The sequence below is a fragment of the Chenopodium quinoa genome, unplaced genomic scaffold (assembly GCF_001683475.1).
Source record: "Chenopodium quinoa cultivar QQ74 unplaced genomic scaffold, ASM168347v1, whole genome shotgun sequence".
Lineage (NCBI taxonomy): Eukaryota > Viridiplantae > Streptophyta > Magnoliopsida > Caryophyllales > Amaranthaceae > Chenopodium > Chenopodium quinoa.
In genome coordinates, this window is record NW_018742903.1 from 1,553,209 (window position 1) to 1,579,338 (window position 26,130).

General features: G+C 35.6%; 2 protein-coding genes across 2 annotated transcripts; both read left to right on the forward strand.

Moving 5' to 3' along the window:
* The first annotated feature begins 1,126 nt into the window (after positions 1-1,126).
* On the forward strand, positions 1,127-10,679 carry LOC110727217. Its single transcript, XM_021906782.1, has 2 exons — positions 1,127-2,041; positions 9,685-10,679. Exons 1-2 carry the CDS (start codon positions 1,484-1,486, stop codon positions 10,390-10,392), a joined length of 1,266 nt encoding a protein of 421 aa, XP_021762474.1. The 5' UTR covers positions 1,127-1,483; the 3' UTR covers positions 10,393-10,679.
* A 9,530-nt stretch (positions 10,680-20,209) lies between these two features.
* On the forward strand, positions 20,210-20,995 carry LOC110727269. The gene is made up of 2 exons (XM_021906836.1): positions 20,210-20,476; positions 20,585-20,995. Exons 1-2 carry the CDS (start codon positions 20,210-20,212, stop codon positions 20,993-20,995), a joined length of 678 nt encoding a protein of 225 aa, XP_021762528.1.
* Positions 20,996-26,130: the final 5,135 nt, after the last annotated feature.

A 26,130-nucleotide genomic window follows, 5' to 3' on the forward strand; every position in this document is an offset into this window, starting at 1 on the left:
CTATATTTCTAAATATTTATATTACCAGTATTCAATTTATTTAGATTTTGTAATTAGAATAAATTCAACATAAATGAACTTATTATACCGTGTAATTGCACGGGTATCCTTAAGGGCTATCTATATCATTACCCTGTAAAAAACGGAGAAAATACTATTACTCCCAAAACAAAAAACAACATGTTTTGTGTGCGGCTTGTCACACCATGTGACCGCTTGTAAAAGAACTAAGTAACCCCTATGACACTAACCAAGTAACTCCTATAATATTGACTTAAAACACCTGTAATACTCACTGAGTAACCTCTATACTCCATATATTGACGAAATAACCCCTATAACACTGACCGAGTAACCCCTATAACACTAACAAAGTAATCCCCATAATGGTTGGCTACACAATGTGACGAGCCTCATATAAAAGTCCCAAACATAATTTTAGAAAACGAACGCAGTTAAAAAATGAGTAATCAATTACTCTATTTAAAGAGTACTCCATCCATTTATATTTAAGTGCCCTAGTTTGACTTTGACTCTATTCATATGCATTGTTTTTTTCTAATGTTTTTGCTTATAAATAAAATTAAATATAGTCATGTGTATACTTGTTAGATCTGTCTTAATACATAGATTCCAAATGTCAACTTATTTTTATTTTTTTATTTTTTTTATGATTTATAGTAATGAATAATCAAAGATATCATTAGTCAAAATTATTTATCGACAAATGTGTCGATTCGAATAGGGCATTTAAATAAAAATAGAGGAAGTGTTAGCTTCGACCTAAATGCCGAACAGGGTTTTAATCAAGTTTTCAGTAAGGTCCTGTTCACTTCATCTTAAAAAAATAATATTAAGTAAAAATAATTTTAGTTCAGTAAAAATAATTTTAGTTCAGTAAAATTCAGTAACTTTAAAGAAGAAATATAATAGAAAATCAGTAAAAATAATTTCAGTTCAGCAAAAATAAATTCAGTTTAAAAAATTTAATTTGAGTTCAGTAAAAATAATTTTAATTCAATAAAAATAATTTTAGTTCACTAAAAATACATTAGACTGAATGGGGCCTAATTATGAGCTGGTCATGCGACTAAAATTGGGAAATTTATCTCAAGTTTTGCACAGTAAACTTTAAATTCAAAGATTCTTCTTACCAATCCACAAACAACAGAATTTCATTGTAAAAGCTCTCATCAGTCATCACATCAGATCTGCCTTTCACTCTTCCTCAATTCCCGGCAATCTATTCACATTCTTTCATCCAGCAAAACCAAACTTCACTACTCCAATTATCAATAATTAAACATAATCATTCAATTTTACAATCCCAATGTTCTAATTCCTCAACTCCCAAAACAAACCCAATAATTCTTGCTTCAAAAACATCACTTGTTCTTGCAATATGCAAATAACCCAGATCATAATCTGACAAAATCAGCCAGATTTCAGCACAATTTCACAATCTAGCTAAAAAAAAATCCAAATGGGTTCCAATCAATCCGTCCAAACTCTAGAAGATGAAGAAGAAGATGATGAAGAAGAAGATGAAAATGGAGTCACAGGACAAGGAGATTCACACACTGTAAAGAAGGTTCTAGAACAAGAACCAGAGATGTTGCCATGTTATGCTTCAGCTTCCCCTCTTTCTCCTCAGCTTTCCTCTCTAGGGACCCCAAGGATGGGACCCTCTATCAAGGTGTGGGACCCTTACAATGTTCTTGCGCCGCCGCCTCCGCTGCCGCCTCCTCCGCCTACTGTGAGTTTCGGTAGGAGTTATTCGTCGGATGGGATGTTATTGATTGAAGATGATAGAGATAGGGGTAGTGTGATGGAGGTTTATTTGATTAGTCATGGAGAAAGTGAGATGAGTTTGAGGCCTGATTTGATTAGTGGGAGATGCCCAAATGCTGGGTTGACTGCTAATGGGAAGAGGCAAGCTAGGGCTTTGGCTGTGTTTTTGAATTCTCAAGGTGTTAGGTTTAATGCTGTTTATACTTCTCCGTTGGATCGAGCTAAAGCTACTGCTGTTTCTGTTTGTCAGGTATAATTTTCGGATTTTGTTTGTTTGTTTAATGTTTTTGCTGCAATTGAGTGTTATTGATCATTGCGGAATCGTTTGCATTATGTTTAGTGTTTAACAATGTGGTATATGGGAGAAGTTGAACTTTTACCATTTGTTGAACTTGAAATTTATGGGTCGAAATATGGTTTTCAAATTTATGTTCGGAGTTAATATAGGCTCTCAAATGGAGCGACGATGCCATATGGTAAAAGGAAGTTTATATGATGAGGATTCTTTGTAGGACTTATTGGAGTTCTTATGTGAGCATTTATTGGCCATCTCTGAATAATCCAAGTATATGCTGTATGCCTGTATGTATTGTATCTGCAAGGGCCTTGGTTGAGTATAACAATAATGAGAGTTTGTCGAGCTAATTGTATTTTGTAGTTAGTGGAGTACTGTACATGGCAGGAAAGGTGGGAATGGGGGTTAAGACTAAAAAGGATTTTCATAGATGTCGTTATAGAATTTTGAAACGAGTTGAAGCGGGTTTCGTCAATTTGTGATGGTGATTGCTTAAGAGCATTGAGCAATAAATTTTAGCTGTGCCTGTATATACACACATACTTCAATAGGGTTTATCTCTCAAATGCTTAAAATTTGGACTTGGGTATATTCCTTAAGATAGTTGGTTTATGACAACTGACAAGGGATCCATATACCTCCTTCCTGTGGACCATGGGTCTTTTCTATCTTGTTTGGTTCTGGAGTTGCATACTGAGTTACTGACTGCTGGCGTGATGTGCACTTAAAGCAGCTAATATTGACTTATTTACAAGCAAGAAGCTGCACTCTTGAGGATATGTTGATGTTATATTGATTAGATTTGCGTAGTAAATGTCAAACCTTGAGGAAAGCAGTAGAAACATTTAAGCAAATATGACAATCAAATATGATCTATCCTAATATGTTCATAGAATAAGGAGGACTATATCTTCTTCTATGCTAATTCTCATGACGAGAATTCCTTTTTTTTAAAGGCATTATGTTGCTAGATTGTTTATGCATTATGTGTTTTAGTTACTCTTACTCAGTTTAATACTTGGATGCTTTAACAGAAACAAAATCAAAAATTTCTAGGAAATCAATGTGAAAAATGTGAGTGTTGTTGTGAAAATATCTTATTATGAGCAATGTAAAGTGCATGCATATAGGTTTTGTGTTTTACTCAAAACGATTTTCTCTTTCACTCTTCGGTACCTCCTCCTTGGTAATAGTTTAGTAGATGACCTCAGATGATCAAATCTATTTGGAGTGATTCTATCATTTCTTGTGACATGTAAAAACCATTGTTCTTAGGTCCTTATTTGAAGGTTTTGCCTTATTATCATTGTGGAATCAAGTCTTCACATTTTACATTCTAAACCAGATTAACCTCTAATGCCTTTTTGGAAAGGGAAGGGGTTGTTTTAGTCCTTCCAGATAATCCAGATAGTGCCTATAATGGAGATTGTTTAACCTTTTTAGTTCCTATGTCTCACGGGCTTAGACAATTATTTGTGTGACATTGGTCGAGTCATAATTATTAGATTCATCGGCAGGCTTCGAAATGTGATTGTGATTTGTGAAATAAAGAAGAGCACAATAATTTTATGTGTGTTTTGTCTAATCAGGGGGTGTGTTTGAGCATTTCATCGCAGTGAAAAAAAAGTAAAATTATCTTTCTTCCACTTTAACTTGGTATTTTTTTGGAAATAGGGATGAAAATTCTTGACATTATTGGATTCTTTCACTTGTTAAACTTTGTTCTTTGGTACCAAATTTGAGCTTTACCTTTCCTTCCAGAATCTAGACACGCAAGACAAATAGTCAAAAACAATCATTGTGAAAAAAACCACTTTGATGCCTTAAACAGGCTAATGAAGTCCAAGTATTATTAAAAAGAAGTCTAAGATCTTAAATTGTCTCAAGTGAAAGTTTACAGGAAGTTTATAGGACAGATTTTAGCACATACATTATTGGCAACTAAATGTTTAGTGATGACCTTGGACTCTACTGAAGCTAAGTCTTTGAGTTGAGAGGCTTTAATAACCAATGAAGGTGTTCCATGTACTTCCTCCGTACCACCAAAATATTTCACACTTTCCTTTTTCTTCTGTCCCAAAAACTCTTTACACTTCTCTTTTGGGATTTGTCCTGCTACTTTTTATAATCAATCTTCCAAAAAAGGAAAAAAAAAGAAAGAAAAGTTATTGGTCAAAATTTATAAATATAGAATAGTCAAAAGATGCCACTCAATAATACCAGTTCATATTTCTGTTAGTTTGTCTAACGGAAAATTACCAACAGTTTCCCGATTTAGCAATCAGAATAAACTCCAATTACATTTGTGTAAAAGATTATTGTGGAAAATACATTATGAGGCTTACATGTTTATAGAGGTTATAATATAATTCGTACTTCCTCCGTTCTAGTAATATTGCAACAATTGGACTTTTGCACTATTCATCATGCTTGTTTGACCCATGGAAAAAAAAAAACGCGATTGCGGTAACGGTCGCGTTGTCGCGAAAACGGCTTGTAACGGTTAAATAAAACGGATCGCGGATTTCGCGGTGTGATTTTTAAAAAAAAATTCACACAAGTAGAATTTTGAGCTTTTTTATTCGTTGTCTTATTATTTATACCATATTATGCTGAAACTATGACAATAACACTTGTTACAAGGTTTTTTTTATTTTTTATTTTTTATTTTTTTTTAAAGGATAAAGATGAAGTACTTAAGTAACTCACCACAAGAGAAATAAATAAAGGGGTAAAAAAAGTGATGGACACAACTGTCACAACTATAAAAAGGGATTTATTTTTTTTTTTATTTTTTTTTTAAAAACCAATAAAAGGGGGGAATACAGCTGTAAAGCACAGACTCTTTGACTTTCTGATTTTTTTTTGTACTGTCTTTCTTCTTCAACCTCCCGCTCCCTCAAATTTCTTACTTATCCATAGCCATGGCGACACTGATGAAGGGCTGTTTATAGCATCTCAACATGTCTAAACCGTTTAGTCGCGAATGTAACGGTTTCCAAATGGCGTTCTACCGTTACGTAACGGCCAACTCGGCAATTTGGGTGTGAATTTCAATTCGGCGTTATATAACGGCCTTTTCCGGATTGGCAAGTTTGAAACCCCCTACAAAGCGGGCGTTACACAACGGAACGGCTGAGTTTTATTTTTCCATGGTTTGACCACAAATTATGATTTACACGTAAAGTAAAATATAGTCATGTGGGCTCTTCTTAGATTCGTCTCGTAAAGTACTTTCACAATATCAACTTTTTATAATTTTTACTCTTATATAATTATAGATATTTAACATATAAAATGTGCTTTGGGATGTGTAATTTCATCCTTGTTGCAATATTTGTGGAACAAAGGAAGTATAAAATAAGGGAAGGAGGAGAAGGGGGAAATTGTATAAGAAAGATTTTAGGGGAACTGTTTTTATAAAGACTTTTGTCGATAACTACATGGAAAGAGTGATTGAATATAGGCCGAGGGCATGCACAAGCATTTCGGATAACCAATTTGGTTTTATGCTTGGGAGATCTACTATGGAAGCAATCCATTTGATAAGACAAATGATGGAGTTTTATAGGGTAAAGAAGAAGGATCTTCATATGGTCTTTATTGATTTAGAGAAGGCATATGTTAAGGTGCCAAGAGAGGTACTTTGGTGGGCAATGTTGAAGAAAGGTATCCCACGAAGGTACGTGGACCTGGTTATGGATATGTATCGGGAACAAGTGTGAGGACATGTAGAGGGTTGACAAAAGATTTTCCTATTACAATTGGATTGCATCAAGGGTCTGCATTAAGCCCTTTTCTTTTTGCAACGGTCCTAGATGAAGTAACTAGATCCATTCAAGATGAAGTTCCATGGTGTATGCTGTTTGCGGATGATATTGTTGTGGTGGATGAAACTAAAGATGTGGTTAATGCCAAGTTGGAGCAATGGAGGCAAAGGACGGAATTTAGAGGGTTTAAGCTAAGTCGGAGTAAGACTGAATATTTGGTATTTCGCTTTGGTACTCAGAGGGGGACAAACAATGATGTGGTGAATTTGGATGGAAAGGACTTGACCATGAGTGAATGTTTTAAATATCTTGGGTCGATCATCCAAAAAAATGGTGACATTGATCAAGACGTGGCCAATAGGATTAAGTCGGGGTGGCTTAAATGGAGAGCGGCCACAGGAGTGTTATGTGACCAAAGCATTTCCTTACAGTTGAAGGGAAAATTCTACAGGACTGTCATAAGACCAGTGTTGCTCTATGGTACAGAATGTTGGGTCTCTAAAAAGGAGCACATTAAAAAGATGGAGGTCACGGAAATGCGCATGTTAAGGTGGATGTGCGGGAACTCTCTAAGAGATAGAATCAGAAATGAGGTTATTCGTAAGAAAGTAGGTGTGACAGGCATTACAAACAAACTAAGGGAAAATCGCCTGCGTTGGTTTGGGCATGTAAGACGGAGACCCCGAGGGTGCACCGATACGAAGAGTGGAAGAGTGGGACCTTGGAGGGGTTAAACGAGGGAGAGGGAGACCGAAAATGACTTGGTTAGAAGGAGTTAGGAAGGATATGAAGTATATGGATTTGTATGAGGATGAGGCATTGGATCGTAAGGGATGGAAGAGGAAGATTTTTGTCGATGAATACACGGAATAATCAAATTTGGTTCATGTAGCCGACCCCACTTATGGGATTAACGCTTTGATTGATTGATTGATTGTCTATGACTACACGGAATAATCACTTTTGGTTCATGTAGCTGACCCCACTTATGGGATTAAGGCTTTGATTGATTGATTGGTTGTTTTTATAAAATCATAAATGTGACTTGTATTTAGAGGATTTTTACTTGTACTTAGGACTCCCAAAAATGAAAAAACCACTGATCCTATCACATCCACCATTCCAATTAAATAACAATTGATAACTGGGGTTGTGATTTATCAAAACTTGGTAGTAGTATGTGGATTTATCAAAACTTGCTGGCTGCAAGGTTCTACTTACTCTACCTTGTCTCCCTTGACTATGTTTGCCCTTTAGATGGGAGATTTTCCCTATGGCTCGTAGGACTTTTGCACTTTTATGTTAATTGTTTTGCAAATTGAAGTTCACAGCCTGCTCATTACTTGGCTACTTGTTGCTCCATCATCCCTGAGACATCACTTGTGAAATTAGGAATGCAGATAGGTGGGGGCTCTTGAGGCCTTGGCATATGAACCTCCCGTCTCTAACTAAAAAGGGCCCTGAATCAAAATTACAAGCAATAAGTCCAGCTGGCAACTTGCTATCTAATAGCCCTAATTGCCATACCACTCTTAACTCTGAAGTCCAATACCCTCCTTTGTAGGACAACCCCCCAATAACATACTTTTCTTATCCACTGTAGAAATGTGTAAGCATTGTGCCCCTGTAGCTTTTAATTTCTCATATATGATACACTCATTGTCTCTTCCTTGACCTTTCACCTGTCAATGATTAGGCTTTAGATTGACTTCTTATCTCTCACCTTCAAGCCTAGTTGTTTGTAAACGGATGCTAGACTCCATTTCAGCCTGATAATATTATCCAGAACCAAACCAGGATTTTAGAAGCTTATTCATGAAAGAGCTTACCTTTTCTATCTTTCTCTGTCTTTTTTTTTTTTTTTTATTTATTTATTTTTTTTTTGGTTATTGTAAGCTGAAAGCCTCACTTATTGACCAATTTTATTGACAACCCAATCATATAGAAGCTAAGAAACCTTTCTGGTTTGAAGACTCCTCAAACAGCAAGGAGTTCCATTCTTAGCTTACATGGAGTCAATATGAAACAGTTGTAACAATTATTCCCTCTGCTCTATAGTGTTTACTATAGTTTATTTAAGGAAGTACTATCAACCACTAATCAATTCTCTATTAAGTAATTAATACCTTGCAAACATTTTCGGACAGTCTGATGTTGTATACGTTGGCTTGTATGGACAAGATGCCCTACCTTCTGTTTTCAATCGCTGTATGCTCTTGTTAAATGTTAATGTACAAATTATAAGTCTATGCTGTGATTTAAGATTCTGAAAAAAGCATTTACCTGACTATTAAGCTGCTTGTGCTGTGTTTGACTCTGTGCCATATTTTATCTATTAGATAAAGGCCCCACTGCTCACTGTCATATGCCTTGAAGAGAAATTTCTGAACTTAAATAAAATAATAAAATAAACATTCAAGTTTAATGTTGGTTGCTAAAGTACTTCCCTTTTGCACAAATTTTAAAGCTTGAGATAGGTTGAATAGATAGAAGTAACTGATGAATTACTTTCAAATTATACATGTATTCTGCTTTATGGTTTTTGGGGTGTATATGTCACAAATGCACTCATCTGATTGTCATGTGTTTGTGATGTGGCCAAAAAACAATTACATTTACTCTCTCCCTCTCCAAATGAAAGTCCCATTTTCCTTTTGCACACATTTTTAAGAAGTTAATAAAAAAAAAAAAAGATTGTGGGGTTTGGTTAATTAAAGGTGATTACAAAAAGAAGTGGGGCTTGATTGATTAAAGTTGAATATAAAAAACTAATTAGTTGGGTTTGTTGATAATAGTGAAAAAATGGGGTTTGGTTGATTGAAGTTGATTTTAAATAATAAAAATAAAATAGTAAGAAAGAAAGTGGAGAAATAAGAATTTTATTTATGGACTGGTCAAATTGGACTTTTATTTAGGGATAGAATGAGTAATTCTTTGAATGTTTTTTTGCTTCTGGAAACCTAGATTTTGCATACAATGGAGTTTTTCAAAATTTATAGTCCAATTACCGGATTTCAGTTAAACATTGTGTGAATACATATTAGTATATGTGGATTATCATTGACCCAAATTAATTGCTTGCTTCATTAAAATCTACCACTAAAGGATGTAATTGAAGTGCCATAAATCATATTTTAATAACTGTGCACTCCATCAGTAAATCATATTTTAAAGGATGTAATTATAGTGCTTCATCTTGGTTTGTTGATCATATTTTATTGCTCTCCATTTTGCATTACTGAAAGCACTCTATAAATAATGCTTGATGGACTATTTCTGTTTTAACTTTTATCACATAGAATAACTGTGCACAATTTCGTGGATATCCAGACAGATCCAAGGATAGTTAGACCGTGTTACAGTATTCTTTAGGAAATATGCTTGCCACATTCTTCATTCCTTGAAACTGGGTGAACTGCATTATTCTACATCTTGATGGCCCTATTTCAATTTATTGAGAGAATCAGACCCTGACCCTGCTTTTCATTCTCAATGTCCTGTATGTCATTCATGGGACCTTTGGGGCATCATATAAAGTGGCAAATCTGGTCAGTTGTACTGCTACAACATCACCTTGTGAGGAACACAATTTATGGCAGTGATATCTGCTTGTAAATTTATGGATCGATTGGCTCAATTAAATACATCTTCAAAATTCTATCTTAACAACTGCATTTGCCGTGAACAAGGTTTTGACTGCTTTATACCAAGAATATCAAGTGACATATAATGCATCTTGGTCTGCTTGTAGTTTTTGTATGCCATTTGAAATATGGCTTTCTGAAAACTCATATTTTTGGAATTTATTTCATCAATGCACCTGTGCAGGAGATGAGTTTTCCTGAACAACAGATACAGTCAGCTGATGCACTCACAGATATGAGCCAGGGCCATTGGGAGGGCTGCCCGCGCTCTGAAATGTATACTCCTGACATACTGAATATACTAGACAGACTTCAGCCAGATTTCGCTGCACCGTCTGGAGAGTCACTCAGGCAAGTGGAATTCCGAATGGTTCAGTTCCTGCATGGGACTTTACTGGTTCTGCCTGAAAAGCTCAGATCAGATTTTCTCTCTCCTCGCACAAATGATGGCGGGTTTTCCCAACAGAGCTCACATGCTTATGCAAACTCTATTAATGATCGAGATGGACAGTCTTACCCTGTACCACAGTGGGATTTGCTTTACAGACACCGACAGTTATCCAGGAAAAAATCTGGAAAAAGCAGACTGCAGGTGGTTATTACAACAGGTGATAAGACTGAAAACTACCATGAGGAGGAGATGTCCCCCAAGGAACCAAGCCGACAAAACTCTATTAGTGATTTAAATGCTCAGAATTCCTTAACTTGCATTGGAGTCTTTAGTCATTCAGCTCCTATCAAGTGCCTATTGCTGGGCATCCTCGGTTGCAGCCCAGTGATGTCACATAAGATTTGTGTAGAGGATTCTTCTGTGACTGTGTTACATCATTCTTGGAAAACTGGTTGGCAGATAAAAAGATTAAACGATACAGCTCACCTGAGGCTTCTTTAGTCCTCTGATGCTTTGGATTTGGAGAAAGCAATATTGCAAGGAGCCACTGTTTTGTTTCATCATTTGCTTCCCAATGTTTTGCATATGTAATTGTATTTTTGTTGTTTATTGTAACCTTATATCCATAATTATTTCCTGGTTCCTTAACCCTAGATTAAGCAATGGATTTGGGGTCAGTTTCTTCAGTAATCCTTGTAATCTGTAAGCATTGACACGAGTTGTACGTTATACAGACATGTATTTTTCTGAATTGAAAATGAGATATTTTCCATTCTTTTTGCGACTGACCCTAAATCGAGTGCTTATTTTTGGATCTTGTTCAGCAGTTCAATTGTTGAATCTCAAAGAAAGATATACATTGGTTACATTATGGAGCTTCTGCCACCTGAAATAAGGTAGCCTCCCCTCAGATTCAATGCAACTCTTATGCTGTATCGAATATTGATCTGGGATAACAGGCCGAGGGATGGACTCAAACTCGATATAAATAGGAGCGGCGATTTTAAGTTGTACATTTCTTAAATGCCCCTGCAGTCAGGCTATTCCATGATTCTATCTAAATCATTTATCATCATCTGTGGTCTGTTCATTGCATTCATACAATTTACTCCGTATCTTATTCCAACTTTGTACCAGGTTTTGTCATAAACTCACAAGTAAACAAATGACAGCATCCAATTCTATTTCAGCTTTAGCCCGCCCATTCAATATTTTTTTTTCTTGTCCAAATAAAAGAAAGTTATTCAACTTCTGGCTCTCAACATACATACACAATGGGTGACTCAAAACCCTGCCCACAACACTCTCTCCTGTTTTGAGGTTGTTCACCATTGTGAATGTTGACTCGTGAGGTGAGGCTTCTTCTTCTTCCAAGTCATTGACTGCCTCGGCACATGAGCCCAGTGACAAAGAAGAAGATGAGAAGTGGCAAAATTTTTGCATTTTCATGTAATTTTATGCCCAAATTTAGCATAAAATATATTTTTAATTGTAATGAGCTAGCTCACCATTGTGGAAAAAATAAAAGGGTGATTCATAATAGTGACTCAAGTTAGTGGAATATGATGTGGAAGAATTAAAAGTGGAGAGAGAAATTGTGAGCTACTCCACTAATGTGGATGGTGAGACCAAGTATAAATAGGGAAAATTTTAGTTTGGCCTCTACATAGATTAATAAATCAGTACATATAGGTAGCTTTTGTTGAGAAAATGCCAAAATGAAGTTCACATAACTTGTAGCATGGTAACTTGTAGCTCATCACATGAATTTATTATGGACAATAATTTGTCTAAAAGTACAATCATGTATAATATTTTAATGGCAATATTTGCCTATAAATAAGTTCACTATCTTGTGAACTATGGAAGAAGATGAAGTAAAAAATAACAACCGACTCTTTTATTTGTTCTTTTGCTCTCTTCTATTTCCACAAACATACAATACCATCCCATAGTTAGAAAGTCATCTTTTAACACGTTATTAGCACCAATTCCTAATCAGGTAGATTTATATCTACTTCTCAAAATTATAACAAATAAATACTATCTACTTCTAAATGTTTTGAGGAGTATGCTCTATAGTTGCCCATATTTTGGGATCCTCTATACCAGAAACTCAAACATTTACTGTATTATATATATCACAAAAAAAAGGAGGCAAAACATCGGTGAAAAATATTCTCTTATAACTTATGAATTCATTACTATCCCCCCTTGTTTTTATTCATGTTGTTATCTCGGTTTTTGTTTGATTCATGCATGCTGATATTACATACTCACCTTTTTTTTTTATGTAAAATTTAATTTTAGTTATTATAATTGCTTAGTAGTAACTTTGCGTACATATTATTAACTAAATTGACAAAAAAGACGCAATGATGAGTGACATTTATGTTACCCTTAGGGGTAGTGTATTGGTCTCTTTTCTCCTGTTTTTCTTAGGGTTTCTACCTCTTTTCTCCTCTTATGGCTTCCTTTTCTTTTATAGATGAAAAGTATGCTTATTTGCGCTTGTTTTGATAATCTTTATGCATAATTTTATCATCCCCATGCTCTCGTGATCTTTGCTATCTTTTGCAGGTTCCATGACGGTCCTAAGCACGGTAGGAGGCCCCTTGGCCAAGTATGGAGGCATGGGCAAAGACTAGAGGAGCAAAAGGGAAGAAGAGGAAGCAAGAAGAGGAATTTCAAGAGGAGGTGTGGCCGAACCTTTAAGAGGTTCGGTCGAACCAAGGTGTGGTCAAACTTTTGAAAAGTTCGACCGAACCTCCAAGGCAGTTTCAACCAAGTTTTCAGCATGTTTACAGGAGGGGTCGAACCAGGAAAGTTCGACCAAATAAGGATTAGGGAGGTTCGACCGAACCTACCCTGAGTTCGGTCGAACCTACCCTGAGTCCGACCGAACCTACACAGAGTTCGGTCGGACCTTTTCCCGTTTCAGCTGACTTTTTGCGGAGCTTCCTAAGCAATTTTGTAAGGGGTATAAATAGATTTTTTTTGCTCATTAAAAAAAAAAGATTTTTCAGTTTTAGAATAGTTTTTAGGTTAGTTTTAGGTTTTAGAGAGAGAAACTCTCAAAATTTTAGAGAGAGAAAGTGAGGAGCACAATGGTTTTCATGGATTTTGGATAATCAAATGAGGAATTTGAAGATCTCCACCTTATATCAATGAGCATTTCTTACTTTCTCTTCTCTTATTGCTTTATTTAGTTGCTTTCATTATGCTTGAGTAGTTTCCCTTCTACTAGGTGTTGAGTGAGACTTTGTAATGATTGTTTGAGTTATTTGAGATAAATTTGATGATAATTGTGTGATTAAATTGATTGAATTGATGTTGGCATGTTGTTTGTTTTAGATTGGATTGATCTCCCATGATAGCACACTTAATTGCATATTGGTTTTAGTTTGACAAGGGATTGTGAATTAGAATTGATATATTTGATTGCATTTTGGGTAATTTTCTTCTATGCACCTAGTCAATGAGGGATCTAGGCTAGGAATTTGAGAGATTACTTTTGAGTTTAGTTAATTCTCATTATAATTCTTTCTTTGCATGATTGATTATCAAATGGATTCTCATTAGCTTATTAATTGTTCTAAGTGGATCTTTTCCCCTAGTAGACTTTATCATACCTTGTTCTTTATATGTGTTTTAGTGTAGTTGTAGTGTCCACTATCCATTAACCGATTTCGGCGTAGCTTAAGCATTAGATCGAGAACAATCCAACATTACCGTTCCTTGTGGTTCGACTCCGAACTTACCACTAGACTTGTTTAGGGGTTAGTTTTAGGATTTACAAATTTATTTGATTGAGTGTGGAATGTGCGACCGTTCTAACGCCCATCAAAATGGCGCCGTTGCCGGGGAACGGTGTCAATGCTTGATTGTTTTTGATTGCTTGAGTCTAGGTCTTTGTGTATACTTTTCTTTTTATTTTATTTTTTTAATTTTTGCTTGTTTTTGTAAAAAAAATGGCAAGTAACTCGTTTCCTCAATATGACAATGAGCCTTTTTGTGAATATTTCAATAGACTTGTGGGATATTTGGATTTTGATTGTTGTAGTCTTTGGGAGGCTTGTGAGATTTGTTATTTTGGTTTGAATGAGCAAACTAGGGATGAAGTTGAATGCATGCATAATGGTGAATTTAGAGCATTATCAATTGATGATGCTTGGGATTTTTATGTTTGGTTTGCTTGTGATGTCTATAATAAGGGTAATCATGATTCTATTATTGATATGCAATGTGTTGATACTTCTAATATTAGCATGAATTCCCATGATTTGTTACATGATCCATTAAGTGAACCTAAAACACATGATTTCAATTCTATTTCCTCTTTTGTTCATGATGATGAGGTACATGCTCAAGTTGATGCTAATGGTGTGTTTCAATATTCTTCATTATTTACCATGCCTTCTTGTGATGTGCTTCGTTCCCTTAATGATGAATCTCATGTGTTTGATTGTGCCCCCACTCCCCAATGTGATGTATATGCTCATGATCTTAATGTTGATTTTTCCAATCTTGGTTGTACTTCTTCTTCTCTTGTTGAGCCTCAACCTTCAACACCTTTTGAATCCCTTATTGCTACTTTTGAATCTCAAATTAGGTGCATTGAGCTTGATAATGAGATTGGGCCTAGTAAGGAAATGATTCTTAATTCTATGAGAGGTCAATTAGAGATAATGAAAAAGAATGAGGAGCGTCTTGAGGAGGGAAGGAGAAGAAAAGAAGAGTTAGAAAGCCAATTGTCACCCTTGATGCTTGTTTGTGAAAAATCCCAATTTAATGTGTGTGTTGAGGATGATGATGATGATTTTGAGCAACCAAGAGAGTGTGAGGATCCCATTGGTGAGCATTTGAGTGATGGTGAAGGAGTTGAGAATGAAGAGAGTGTTGATTTTGAAAATCCTAACCCTTTTTCCCATCTTGATGAGTCTCAAGTGCATGATTGTGATCCTTTTATCCATGAGTATTTGGATTCATTTAAGGTTATGTCTAATGTGTTTATTGAGTGTCAAATGAAAACCCATAGCCTTTTGAGTGAGTTCATTAAGAATGCTTCATGGGAGAGAGACCATTTTGAAATGAATTTGCATCCATTCATGCATGGCTTTGAGATTTTAGGCTTTAAGGAAGTTGAGGGAGTTGTTGTTCATGATTGTAGTGAAGGGGATTATGTAGTTCCTCTTGGAAGTTGGATGTTTGAGGGAGATCATGATCATGAGTGTTCTTCTTTTGAGGATTCTATGATTGATTTTCATGCTCAAATTGGTGATTTGAGGAATGGTGGTGAAGAAGAGACCATTTGTAAGACCATTGCTCCTATCCCCTTCTCTCATGTCCCTTTTTCAAGGAATTTCAACCATATCCCCTACACTCCTATATCCCTTCCTTCCTTTGTTAATGAGCCTATTGGGGACCCCCTTGCCTATGAAGATTTTTATGTCCCTCATTCGTCTTCAATTGAGGAAAAGGGTGATTTTGCCACCCAAAAAGATTTTTGTGAAGAGAGTTTGCCATTCTATTCTTCTTCTTATTTTCTTGAATTTTCTTTTGATTCTTCTTCTTCTTGGAAACTCCCTCTTCACCTTCTTTTGCGTGCACTAATCTTGGTGCATGCCCTTCTTATATCATTTGCTTACTTGTTATCTTATGAGATGTGTAGTAGTGCATTTGACAAGCTCTTGCGATCGTTGCAATATTATTTACTAGAGCGGTCAAGCTTGGACCTTAAGCAAGCCTTTCTCGGGAAGTAACCCGTGTTTTATTGCTTTCATTTTCTTTTCTTTTTAGAATAGTTTTTGGCCTCATGGAAATGTTTGTGTGCTTGGTGCTAGGCACATAACTTAATATACTCTTATGCATTGGTTTGGATCAAGAATCAAGGAAGTTTGACTCCACTTTTGCTAGCACATGGAAAACAAGATTCAATTTTAGAGGTAGTCGGCTTCAAGAAGGTTTAATTGGGTCATTTGCGAGTACTATACCCACCTAATATCCGGTAATATCCTTCCTTGCTCTTCCTCTAATGATTTGTGACTTGTTGGACAAATGTTGGTTGGTTGGATGACTTTCTTTCTTTTCTCCTCCCATGGATTCTTTGGTTTAAAGTTTGAGCATGTTGCCTCATTCAAGCTTGGGGGAGGGTATTCTATCATGTTTGGTGGAATTTTGATTCATATATGCCATGCACATTTGTATATGCTTTTCCATTTTCTATGTCTTGAAAATCACAAAAAGATTTTTGTTTCTATCAAGGCAAATTTGCAATGTATTTTCTTTTGTTCTTGCTTTGGACATAATACTTTTGGACTTGTATTCTTGAATGCCTTTCTTCCTAAATTTTAGAGGTGTGCACGGTTTGAGAATGTGTTAGGTTGACTCTAGGATATGGTATGCTAAGGTAGTTGGCTAAGAACTTTGGGACCATGAAGCTCTAGTTCACTTGCTTGTGGTAAGATGAAGTTGCTCTCTATAGTGGATATGAAATCAAGAGTTAGTTATTGCTATCCCTAGTGATGTATAATTGTTCTAGCCTTCATCATACTTTGTTGAGCGGCATATTTGGATCCTTGGCTATTGCATTCTCATATCTAGAACTTGACTTTTAGCTCCCAAGATCGCGACCGTGCCACTTTAGGGGATGACAAAGGAATTTCTCTTTTTATAGGATAGATTTTCTATTTTTGAGTTTAGTTTATATTTGCCCCTCTTGCTAGCCCTTTTGAGCCATATACCTTCTTTTCTCTAGCCACAATACAAGCCTTGAAGCCTTGGTTTCACTTTAAATCCTACCTTTAGTTTGTGAAGCAATTTTGTTTTGGAGCTTGTTTTATTGTTTATGGTGCAAGTTTAGAATTATAAGTTCATTTGCAAAGCAAGTATGTGTTGTATATAATTTTTTGCATAAAACCAAATACATTTTGAGAAAAAAAGCCGTCCAAAGTTAAAAGAGGCAAGGACATTTAAAAAAAAAAAAAAAAAAAAAGCTTGGAAAAAGGAATTATTGAAAAAAAAGGTAAAGAAGAATGTAAAGCACAAAAAAAAAAGGGGTTTTGTTATTGTTGTTCTCCCTATTTTTGTTATTTTGTGTTAAATAAGCTTGGGGGAAAGTTATTTAATAAGCATACTTGGCACTTTTGTTTTGGAATCGTTTGGATCTTGTGGAAGAAGTTCCACCCGTGCTTCACATAGGTTTACCACCAATTTCAAGAGTTCTCCACACCTTTACTCTCCTAGCTTATATGTTAATACCTTGAAAGTCCTTTTGATCCTAGAGGGTTAAGTCATTCAATGATGGCGGGAAATAGGAATCAAGCCTATAGAGCGAGTTTGCATAACCAAGATGTCGGGTAACCTTCTCAATGTTTTTAATTTCTTATTTATTTTCCGGTTTCTTCGTGGAATCATGAGAAGCTAACTTGAAAGTGGATTTGAAACTAGTAGAGAGAACGTGGTTTGATTGGTTGAAACAAAAGGTGGAATGTGTTTCCTTTAGTTCTCTATGCTTAGCATATGTTATGTTTCAATCAACCTTGGACATCTTAGAACGTGCATACCTTTATTATTTTAGAAATATTGACATTCATTAGTGTTTGTTCCATCATAAAAGTCCACTCTAGAACGCTTGTAACTTTTCTCTTACTTCGATTTATTTTATTTTATTTATTTATTGCCTTGCCTTGATTTTTGTCAAGAGTTATGGGTTAAACTCTTAGGACACCCTTACGAGAGCTTACTCGTCCTTTAGAGCGATCTATGGGGTTTAAAGTGCTTGATGCATGCTCTAAATGCATTCGTGATTCCTACGAAAGTGAGTTAGTGTATATTCTTTCTCTTCTAGTTTTATTTTATTTTATTGTTTTTTTTTAAAAAAATATACATCGTTTTCCGTTGTGTTTGTTTTGTTTTGCTCGAGGATGAGCAAAAGTTAAGCTTGGGGGTGTTTGATGAGTGACATTTATGTTACCCTTAGGGGTAGTGTATTGGTCTCTTTTCTCCTGTTTTTCTTAGGGTTTCTACCTCTTTTCTCCTCTTATGGCTTCCTTTTCTTTTATGGATGAAAAGTATGCTTATTTGCGCTTGTTTTGATAATCTTTATGAATAATTTTATCATCCCCATGCTCTCGTGATCTTTGCTATCTTTTGCAGGTTCCATGACGGTCCTAAGCACGGTAGGAGGCCCCTTGGCCAAGTATGGAGGCATGGGCAAAGACTAGAGGAGCAAAAGGGAAGAAGAGGAAGCAAGAAGAGGAAGTTCAAGAGGAGGTGTGGCCGAACCTTTAAGAGGTTCGGTCGAACCAAGGTGTGGTCAAACTTTTGAAAAGTTCGACCGAACCTCCAAGGCAGTTTCAACCAAGTTTTCAGCATGTTTACAGGAGGGGTCGAACCAGGAAAGTTCGACCAAATAAGGATTAGGGAGGTTCGACCGAACCTACCCTGAGTTCGGTCGAACCTACCCTGAGTCCGACCGAACCTACACAGAGTTCGGTCGGACCTTTTCCCGTTTCAGCTGACTTTTTGCGGAGCTTCCTAAGCAATTTTGTAAGGGGTATAAATAGATTTTTTTTGCTCATTAAAAAAAAAAAGATTTTTCAGTTTTAGAATAGTTTTTAGGTTAGTTTTAGGTTTTAGAGAGAGAAACTCTCAAAATTTTAGAGAGAGAAAGTGAGGAGCACAATGGTTTTCATGGATTTTGGATAATCAAATGAGGAATTTGAAGATCTCCACCTTATATCAATGAGCATTTCTTACTTTCTCTTCTCTTATTGCTTTATTTAGTTGCTTTCATTATGCTTGAGTAGTTTCCCTTCTACTAGGTGTTGAGTGAGACTTTGTAATGATTGTTTGAGTTATTTGAGATAAATTTGATGATAATTGTGTGATTAAATTGATTGAATTGATGTTGGCATGTTGTTTGTTTTAGATTGGATTGATCTCCCATGATAGCACACTTAATTGCATATTGATTTTAGTTTGACAAGGGATTGTGAATTAGAATTGATATATTTGATTGCATTTTGGGTAATTTTCTTCTATGCACCTAGTCAATGAGGGATCTAGGCTAGGAATTTGAGAGATTACTTTTGAGTTTAGTGAATTCTCATTACAATTCTTTCTTTGCATGATTGATTATCAAATGGATTCTCATTAGCTTATTAATTGTTCTAAGTGGATCTTTTCCCCTAGTAGACTTTATCATACCTTGTTCTTTATATGTGTTTTAGTGTAGTTGTAGTGTCCACTATCCATAAACCGATTTCGGCGTAGCTTAAGCATTAGATCGAGAACAATCCAACATTACCGTTCCTTGTGGTTCGACTCCGAACTTACCACTAGACTTGTTTAGGGGTTCGTTTTAGGATTTACAAATTTATTTGATTGAGTGTGGAATGTGCGACCGTTCTAACGCCCATCACGCAACCTTTTTATATTTATTATTTTTCTTTCTTTTACGCATTTTTTGTGTTTCTTTCAGTTTTCGAACCCATGATCTTTTGTAGATATTAGGGCTCTCGGACCACTGTGGCTTGCATTCCCAGCGTGATAACCTTTTACAATTATAAATACTTATATTTGGACCATAATATTGCCAGTACATTAAACTATTATATGATATTTTTACAATTGTACAATACAGTAACAGATAAACCTACCTCTATAAAAGGTAGATTTCCCCCCGATTTTCACCACAAATCCCTTATCCTTTCCCATTTTTTTCCTTTATCCAAAAAATCACCCAAAAAATTTTCACTCCTTCTTCTCCAATATGTTCCCCGACGGCAACCAAAACACTCAAAACACCCACACCTTCACCTTTAAAGAAGATTTAAGGAAAATAAAACAATATCTTCTTCTAATTATGGCGCTTGTAGTTATGTTAGTAGCAATATTAATTTTTGTCATGATGTACAAGTGAAGTTTGTTTATTTTGTCGGTTTAGTAGATTAAAAGCATGTTTTTGTTTTATTATGTTGTTTTGTTGTTAATCATCATCGTATAATATTACCATTATTATTATAATTATAATTACTACTGTTGTTGTTGTTGTTATTGTTGTTGTTGTAGTTGTTGTTGTCGTTTTGCCATTTATGTGACTAATATGATTTATTTTTGCCTAATTATATAATTACTCACAATAATAAACCAAGGGGGAGAAAAGAATTATATTATTTATGGTTTATTATTGTTAAATAAATTTAATTATCACGTGTTTCATTAACAAACTATAAATACGGAAGAATTAAACATATGTGTTGTACATATGATTTATTTTTATAAACTAATCATCACATGATTTGTTGTATTTAAAATGGGAGATCTTATGAAAAGACAATTCAGCATCCTAGATTTATCTGGAAAGAAATTTTTGGAAAGGAAAGTGGATGCCATGATGAATTTAAAAGCTCAAGGGTTGGAGCACACTGTTAAAGATAATAAAAGTCCCTCTGGTCAAACAATTGATACTACCACTTCTACAATGATGGTTGAAAAACCTGTTACTGAACAAGAAAAGGCAAAAGTCTTAGTGTTACTAAGGCATCATTTACATGAAGACCTTAAAACTAAGTACATGATGGTTGAAGATCCCAAATAATTATGGGATTTCCTTAATGAAAGATTTGGACACCACAAAAGGGTGCTCCTTCCTAAGGCATTATTTGACTGGACAAATTTACGGTTCCAGGATTTCAAATCCGTAATTGATTACAGTTCAACCATGCATGAGATAGTATCTATATTGAGATACTGTGATCATTCAGTCATCGATGAACAGATGATTGAAAAAACACTCACTACCTTTCATGCAAGCAACATACTGTTGCAAGAACAATATCGTGAAAGAGGTTTTAAAAAGTTTAATAAATTAATGAGTGTATTGCTTGTTGCGGAACAAAATAGTGATCTTTTGTTGAAAAATCATAATCTTAGACCAACTAGGTCTTTGGCCACTCATCATGAGGCAAATGCAACAAGTTCTTATCCACCCGAGACAAATGCTACACGAAGAGGTGGACGTGGAAATTACAATGGCCGTGGAAATTATCGCGGACGAGGCCAAGGAAAGGAAAAGACACATGTTACAGATGTGTCATGACAGGGCATTGGGGACGTACTTGTCGTACGACCAAACATTTGGTAGACCTTTACCAGGCTTCTGTAAAAGGCAAAGAGAAAAATGCAGAAGCAAATTATGTTACTGAAGAATGCTCCATGTCCTACCCTTGATGTGTCCGATTTCTTCATGGACAATGCTGAAATTGGGAATGATTTCATCTTTGGAGAAAATAACAATGCTTAAATAATCCATCTACTAATGTAATATATACTATGTTTTAATGTATTTTCTGTTATGTACTGTATTTTAAATGACTAGTCATGTACTCTTAATTTCTATCATCAATAAAAGTTTGTATGATATTATTCTAAACTAATCTCATATTTATTTTATGAAGATATGGATATGCCTGAAGTTGGTTCCGAATATCAGTGCCTTTTGGATAGTGGAACAACACACACTATCTTAAAGAATAGGAAATATTTTTCACAACTAAAGTTGTTTCAGGCAAATGTAAAGACTATTTCCGAGTCAGCAAAATTAATTGAAGGATCTGGAAAGGCTTGTATAATGCTTCCAAATGGAATAAAATTGATGATCAATAATGCTTTATACTCGAGTAAATCTCGAAGAAATCTCATAAGCTTTAAAGATGTACGTCAAAAGGGTTATCATTTAGAAACAATGACAACAGGTCAAAAGGAGTATTTATGCCACGGCAGGAAAATATGGCAAGAAACACATTTATGAGAAATTGCCAACATATTCTTCGGGGTTATATCATATAAACATATGACCTGTGGAAATTAATATGATATCTAACTAGAAGTTAGATAACAAACATCTGATTATTTTATGGCATGATCGTTTGGGACATCCAGCAACTGGGATGATGCAAAGAATAATAGCGAATTCAATTGGACATTCAATAAGAAATGTCAAAATTCCTCGATCAAATGAGTTGACATGCTCTGCATGTTCACTTGGCAAATTTATAATAAGACCATCGATGAACAAAATTGCTATTGAATCTCCAAAATTCTTGGAAAGAATTCAGGGAGATATTTGCGGGCCAATTAATCCGGCTTGTGGACCATTTCGATATTTCATGGTTTTAATTGATGCTTCTACACGATGGTCACATGTCAGTCTGCTTTCAAGCAGAAATGTTGCCTTTGCAAAATTACTTGCCCAAATTATCAAATTAAGAGCACAATTCCCAGATCATACAATAAAGAAAATAAGACTCGACAATGCTGGGGAATTTACATCCCAAACATTTAATGATTATTGTATGTCAATCGGAATTGATGTTGAACACCCAGTAGCTCATGTTCACACACAAAATGGTCTAGCTAAATCACTAATTAAGAGATTGCAATTGATTGCAAGACCATTATTATTGAGGTCAAAATTGCCATCATCTGCTTGGGGACATGCTATAATACATGCAGCAGCACTAATTAGATTGAGACCTACAACTTATCATAAATTCTCACCATTACAACTTGTTTGTGGTCGAGAACCAAGTATCTCACATCTAAAAATCTTTGGTTGTGCTGTATATGTTCCCATTGCTCCACCCCAACGAACAAAAATGGGGGTCCACAAAGAAGGATGGGAATTTATGTTGGGTTTGAATCCCCCTCTATAATTAAATATCTTGAACCATTGACTGGTGACTTATTTACGGCTAGATTTGCCGACTGTCACTTTAATGAAGCAGTATTCCCAGCCTTAGGGGGAGAGAAAGTGGACCCACGCAAAACAGAAATAGAACTTATTTGGAATGCAACACAACTGTTGATGTTAGACCCATGAACAAATATGTGTGAACAAGAAGTCAAGAAAATTGTTCACTTACAAAGTGTTGCAAACCAATTGCCTGATGCATTTGTAGACACAAAGAAGGTGACAAAATCACATATACCAGCAGAAAATGTCGCTGCACGTATTGAAATCCCAACTGATAATAAGGCCATTGAGAATGAATCCCAAGCACGCAGAAAGCGTGGGAGACCACTTGCTTCAAAAGATTCTAAACCAAGGAAATTGAAAAGATTGGATGGAATAGAAAATGAGATTAATGATATTTCCCCGTCAGAAGGTCAAGAAAGATCAAATATGGATGAAAGTAAAGAAAATGATGATAATCCAAAAGGGGACGAACACGAAGACAACCCTACAGGGAATGAACAAGATGTTCAAAACGTCGATAACAATGAAATTTCAATGAATTACGTCTCTACCAAGACTCATTCGAATAGGAAATATGTTATCGTGGATGAAATATTTGCAAATTCCATCGCAATCGACATTGTGTCTGATGAAAATGATGTTGAACCAAGAACAGTGGAAGAATGCCGACACATGAGTGATTGGCCAAAGTGGGAGGAGGCAATGCTGGCTAAGTTGAAGTCACTTGAAAAACGAGAAGTTTTTGGAAAAATAACTCTTACACCAGTAGGTGTAAAACCCGTTTGGATACAAATGGGTATTTGTGAGAAAACGTAATGAAAAAAATGAGATAGTTAGATACAAGGCAAGACTTGTAGCCCAAGGATTTTCTTAAATTCCAGGGATCGATTATGAAGAAACATATTCTGCAGTAGTTGATGCAACTACATTAAGATTTCTGGTAAGTTTGACAGTCACAAAAGGACTGCAAATGCGATCAATGGATGTAGTGACTGCGTATTTGTATGAGTCACTCGATACAGAAATTTACGTGAAAGTCCCCGAAGGACTAAAACTACCAGAAAACCACTAACCTAGACAATTACTTTCCATAAAACTAAAAAGGGCACTTTATGGATTGAAACAATCTGGAAGGATGTGGTATAACCGTCTCAGTGAATACCTTATGAGAGAAGGGTTCAAGAACAACCAAATTAGTCCTTGTGTTTTCATAAAGCGATCACAATCAGGATTTGCTATTATTGCAGTTTATGTTGATGATCTGAATATCATCGGGACCCCAAATGAACTCGAGAAAACTGCAAAATACTTGATGAAAGAATTTGAGATGAAAGACCTTGGAAAAACTAAATTTTGCCTTGGATTGCAAATTGAGCATTTGAGTCATGGTATTTTTGTCCATCAATCAAACTATACAGAAAGAGTTTTGAAAAGATTTTTCATGGACAAAGCAACCCCAATCAACTTCCCAATGGTTGTTCGTTCTTTGAATATGAAAAACGATCCATTCAGACCCCGAGAAGAAAATGAAGAAATTCTTGGTCCAGAAGTACCATACTTAAGTGCAATTGGAGCCTTAATGAACTTAGCTAACAACACTAGACCCGACATAGCTTTCTCTGTGAACTTGTTAGCCAGGTACAACAATGCACCGACATACAGACATTGGAAAGGAGTTCGACACTTACTCCGGTACCTACGAGGGACACAAGACCTTGGTTTATATTATGAACCGAAACAAGATGCTGCACTCATTGGATATGCAGACGCTGGATACTTATCAGATCCTCAAAATGCCAAGTCACAAAATGGATATATGTTCACTTATGGCGGCACAACAATATCATGGAAATCAACAAAACAGACATTGACCGCGACATCCTCAAATCATGCAGAGTTGATAGCCCTTTATGAAGCAGGACGAGAATGTGAATGGCTGAGGTCGAAGATTAGTAATTTCCAAAAGGAGTGTGGAATGAAAGCAATAGCAGAAAATCCAACCACCATCTTTGAAGACAATACTGCATGCATCGTTCAAGTAACTGAAGGATATATTAAGGGAGATAGAACAAAACATATATCCCTAAAACTATTCTTCACACATGATCTGCAAAAGGATGAGGAAATAGATATCCAGCAAATTCAGTCTTGTGACAACCTTGCCGACCTGTTCACCAAATCACTTCCTTCTAAGAAATTTGAGCAATTAGTTCACAAAATTGGAATGCGTCATCTTCGTGAACTAAGTTGAAATCAGGGTGAGTATTATATACATTGCACTCTTTTTTCCTTCGATCAGGTTTTTATCCCACTGGGTTTTTCCTGACAAGGTTTTTAATGAGGCAGTATATCAAAGCATATAATATTTTTCTTTAAGGCAACCCATACCCCATTTCATGCGAACTTCAAGAGGGAGTATTGAGAAAATGCCAAAATGAAGTTCACATAACTTGTAGCTCATCACATGAATTTATTATGGACAATAATTTGTCTAAAAGTACAATCATGTATAATATTTTAATGACAATATTTGCCTATAAATAAGTTCACTATCTTGTGAACTATGGAAGAAGATGAAGTAAAAAATAACAACCGACTCTTTTATTTGTTCTTTTTCTCTCTTCTATTTCCACAAACATACGATACCATCCCATAGTTAGAAAGTCATCTTTTAACAGCTTTAGTGTTTTTTATTTTTTATTTTTTATTTTTTTAAACAATCAATTCTTAGATACAGGAAACTAGACTATTTTGACCCCTTTTTCTTTCTTTAAACTATACTGTTAATAGTGTAGATTTTCCTGTATCCTATGGTGGAGTTGGTGGTGCCGTGGTGGTTGATGTAGAGACTAGAGAGTAGTTTTTTGTTCCCTTGGCAAATTATTGTGGGTAAGGATTTATATATAAAAAAAAAACTATCATCTTATGCCTTCGTGGTAAAGATTTGTACAAGATATCAAAGTTTGTCAAATTTTCAAGTACGTTCATATGAATCAAATGGAATTCATTTTCTTGTACAAGGAATAGTTAGACCATCTCTGTGAAAAACCTGCATGTTCAAGCGATGTGTGCGAGGGTCGAGGGATGCACCACAGTGTAAGACTTATTCAATAGTTGTAGTTTTAATGAAGGAAACCTTTGTCTGACTCAATGTTTTTGTACTTGGTAAATTTAGATTTTATGAGTAAATGTCATATGCATTTTTATATATGAGTAGAGTGTTAATGAGTCTAGCTAGTTCATGAGTAGTTTAAGCCCAATTGAAAATATTCATGAATTTAAAATCTACCTAAGTATTTCAATTGGTCTAAGTTGCACCCTTGTGCAGCTATTCTAGCTGCAACACCAGCCCACAAGCCCAATTTCAAACGCGCCCCATTAAAAAAAGCCCCAAACCAAAACGAGCCCACCCAAAAAACTGAACATATCTTTAAAATGCAGCCCATCCAATTGTTATTTATACAAAACCGTCACTT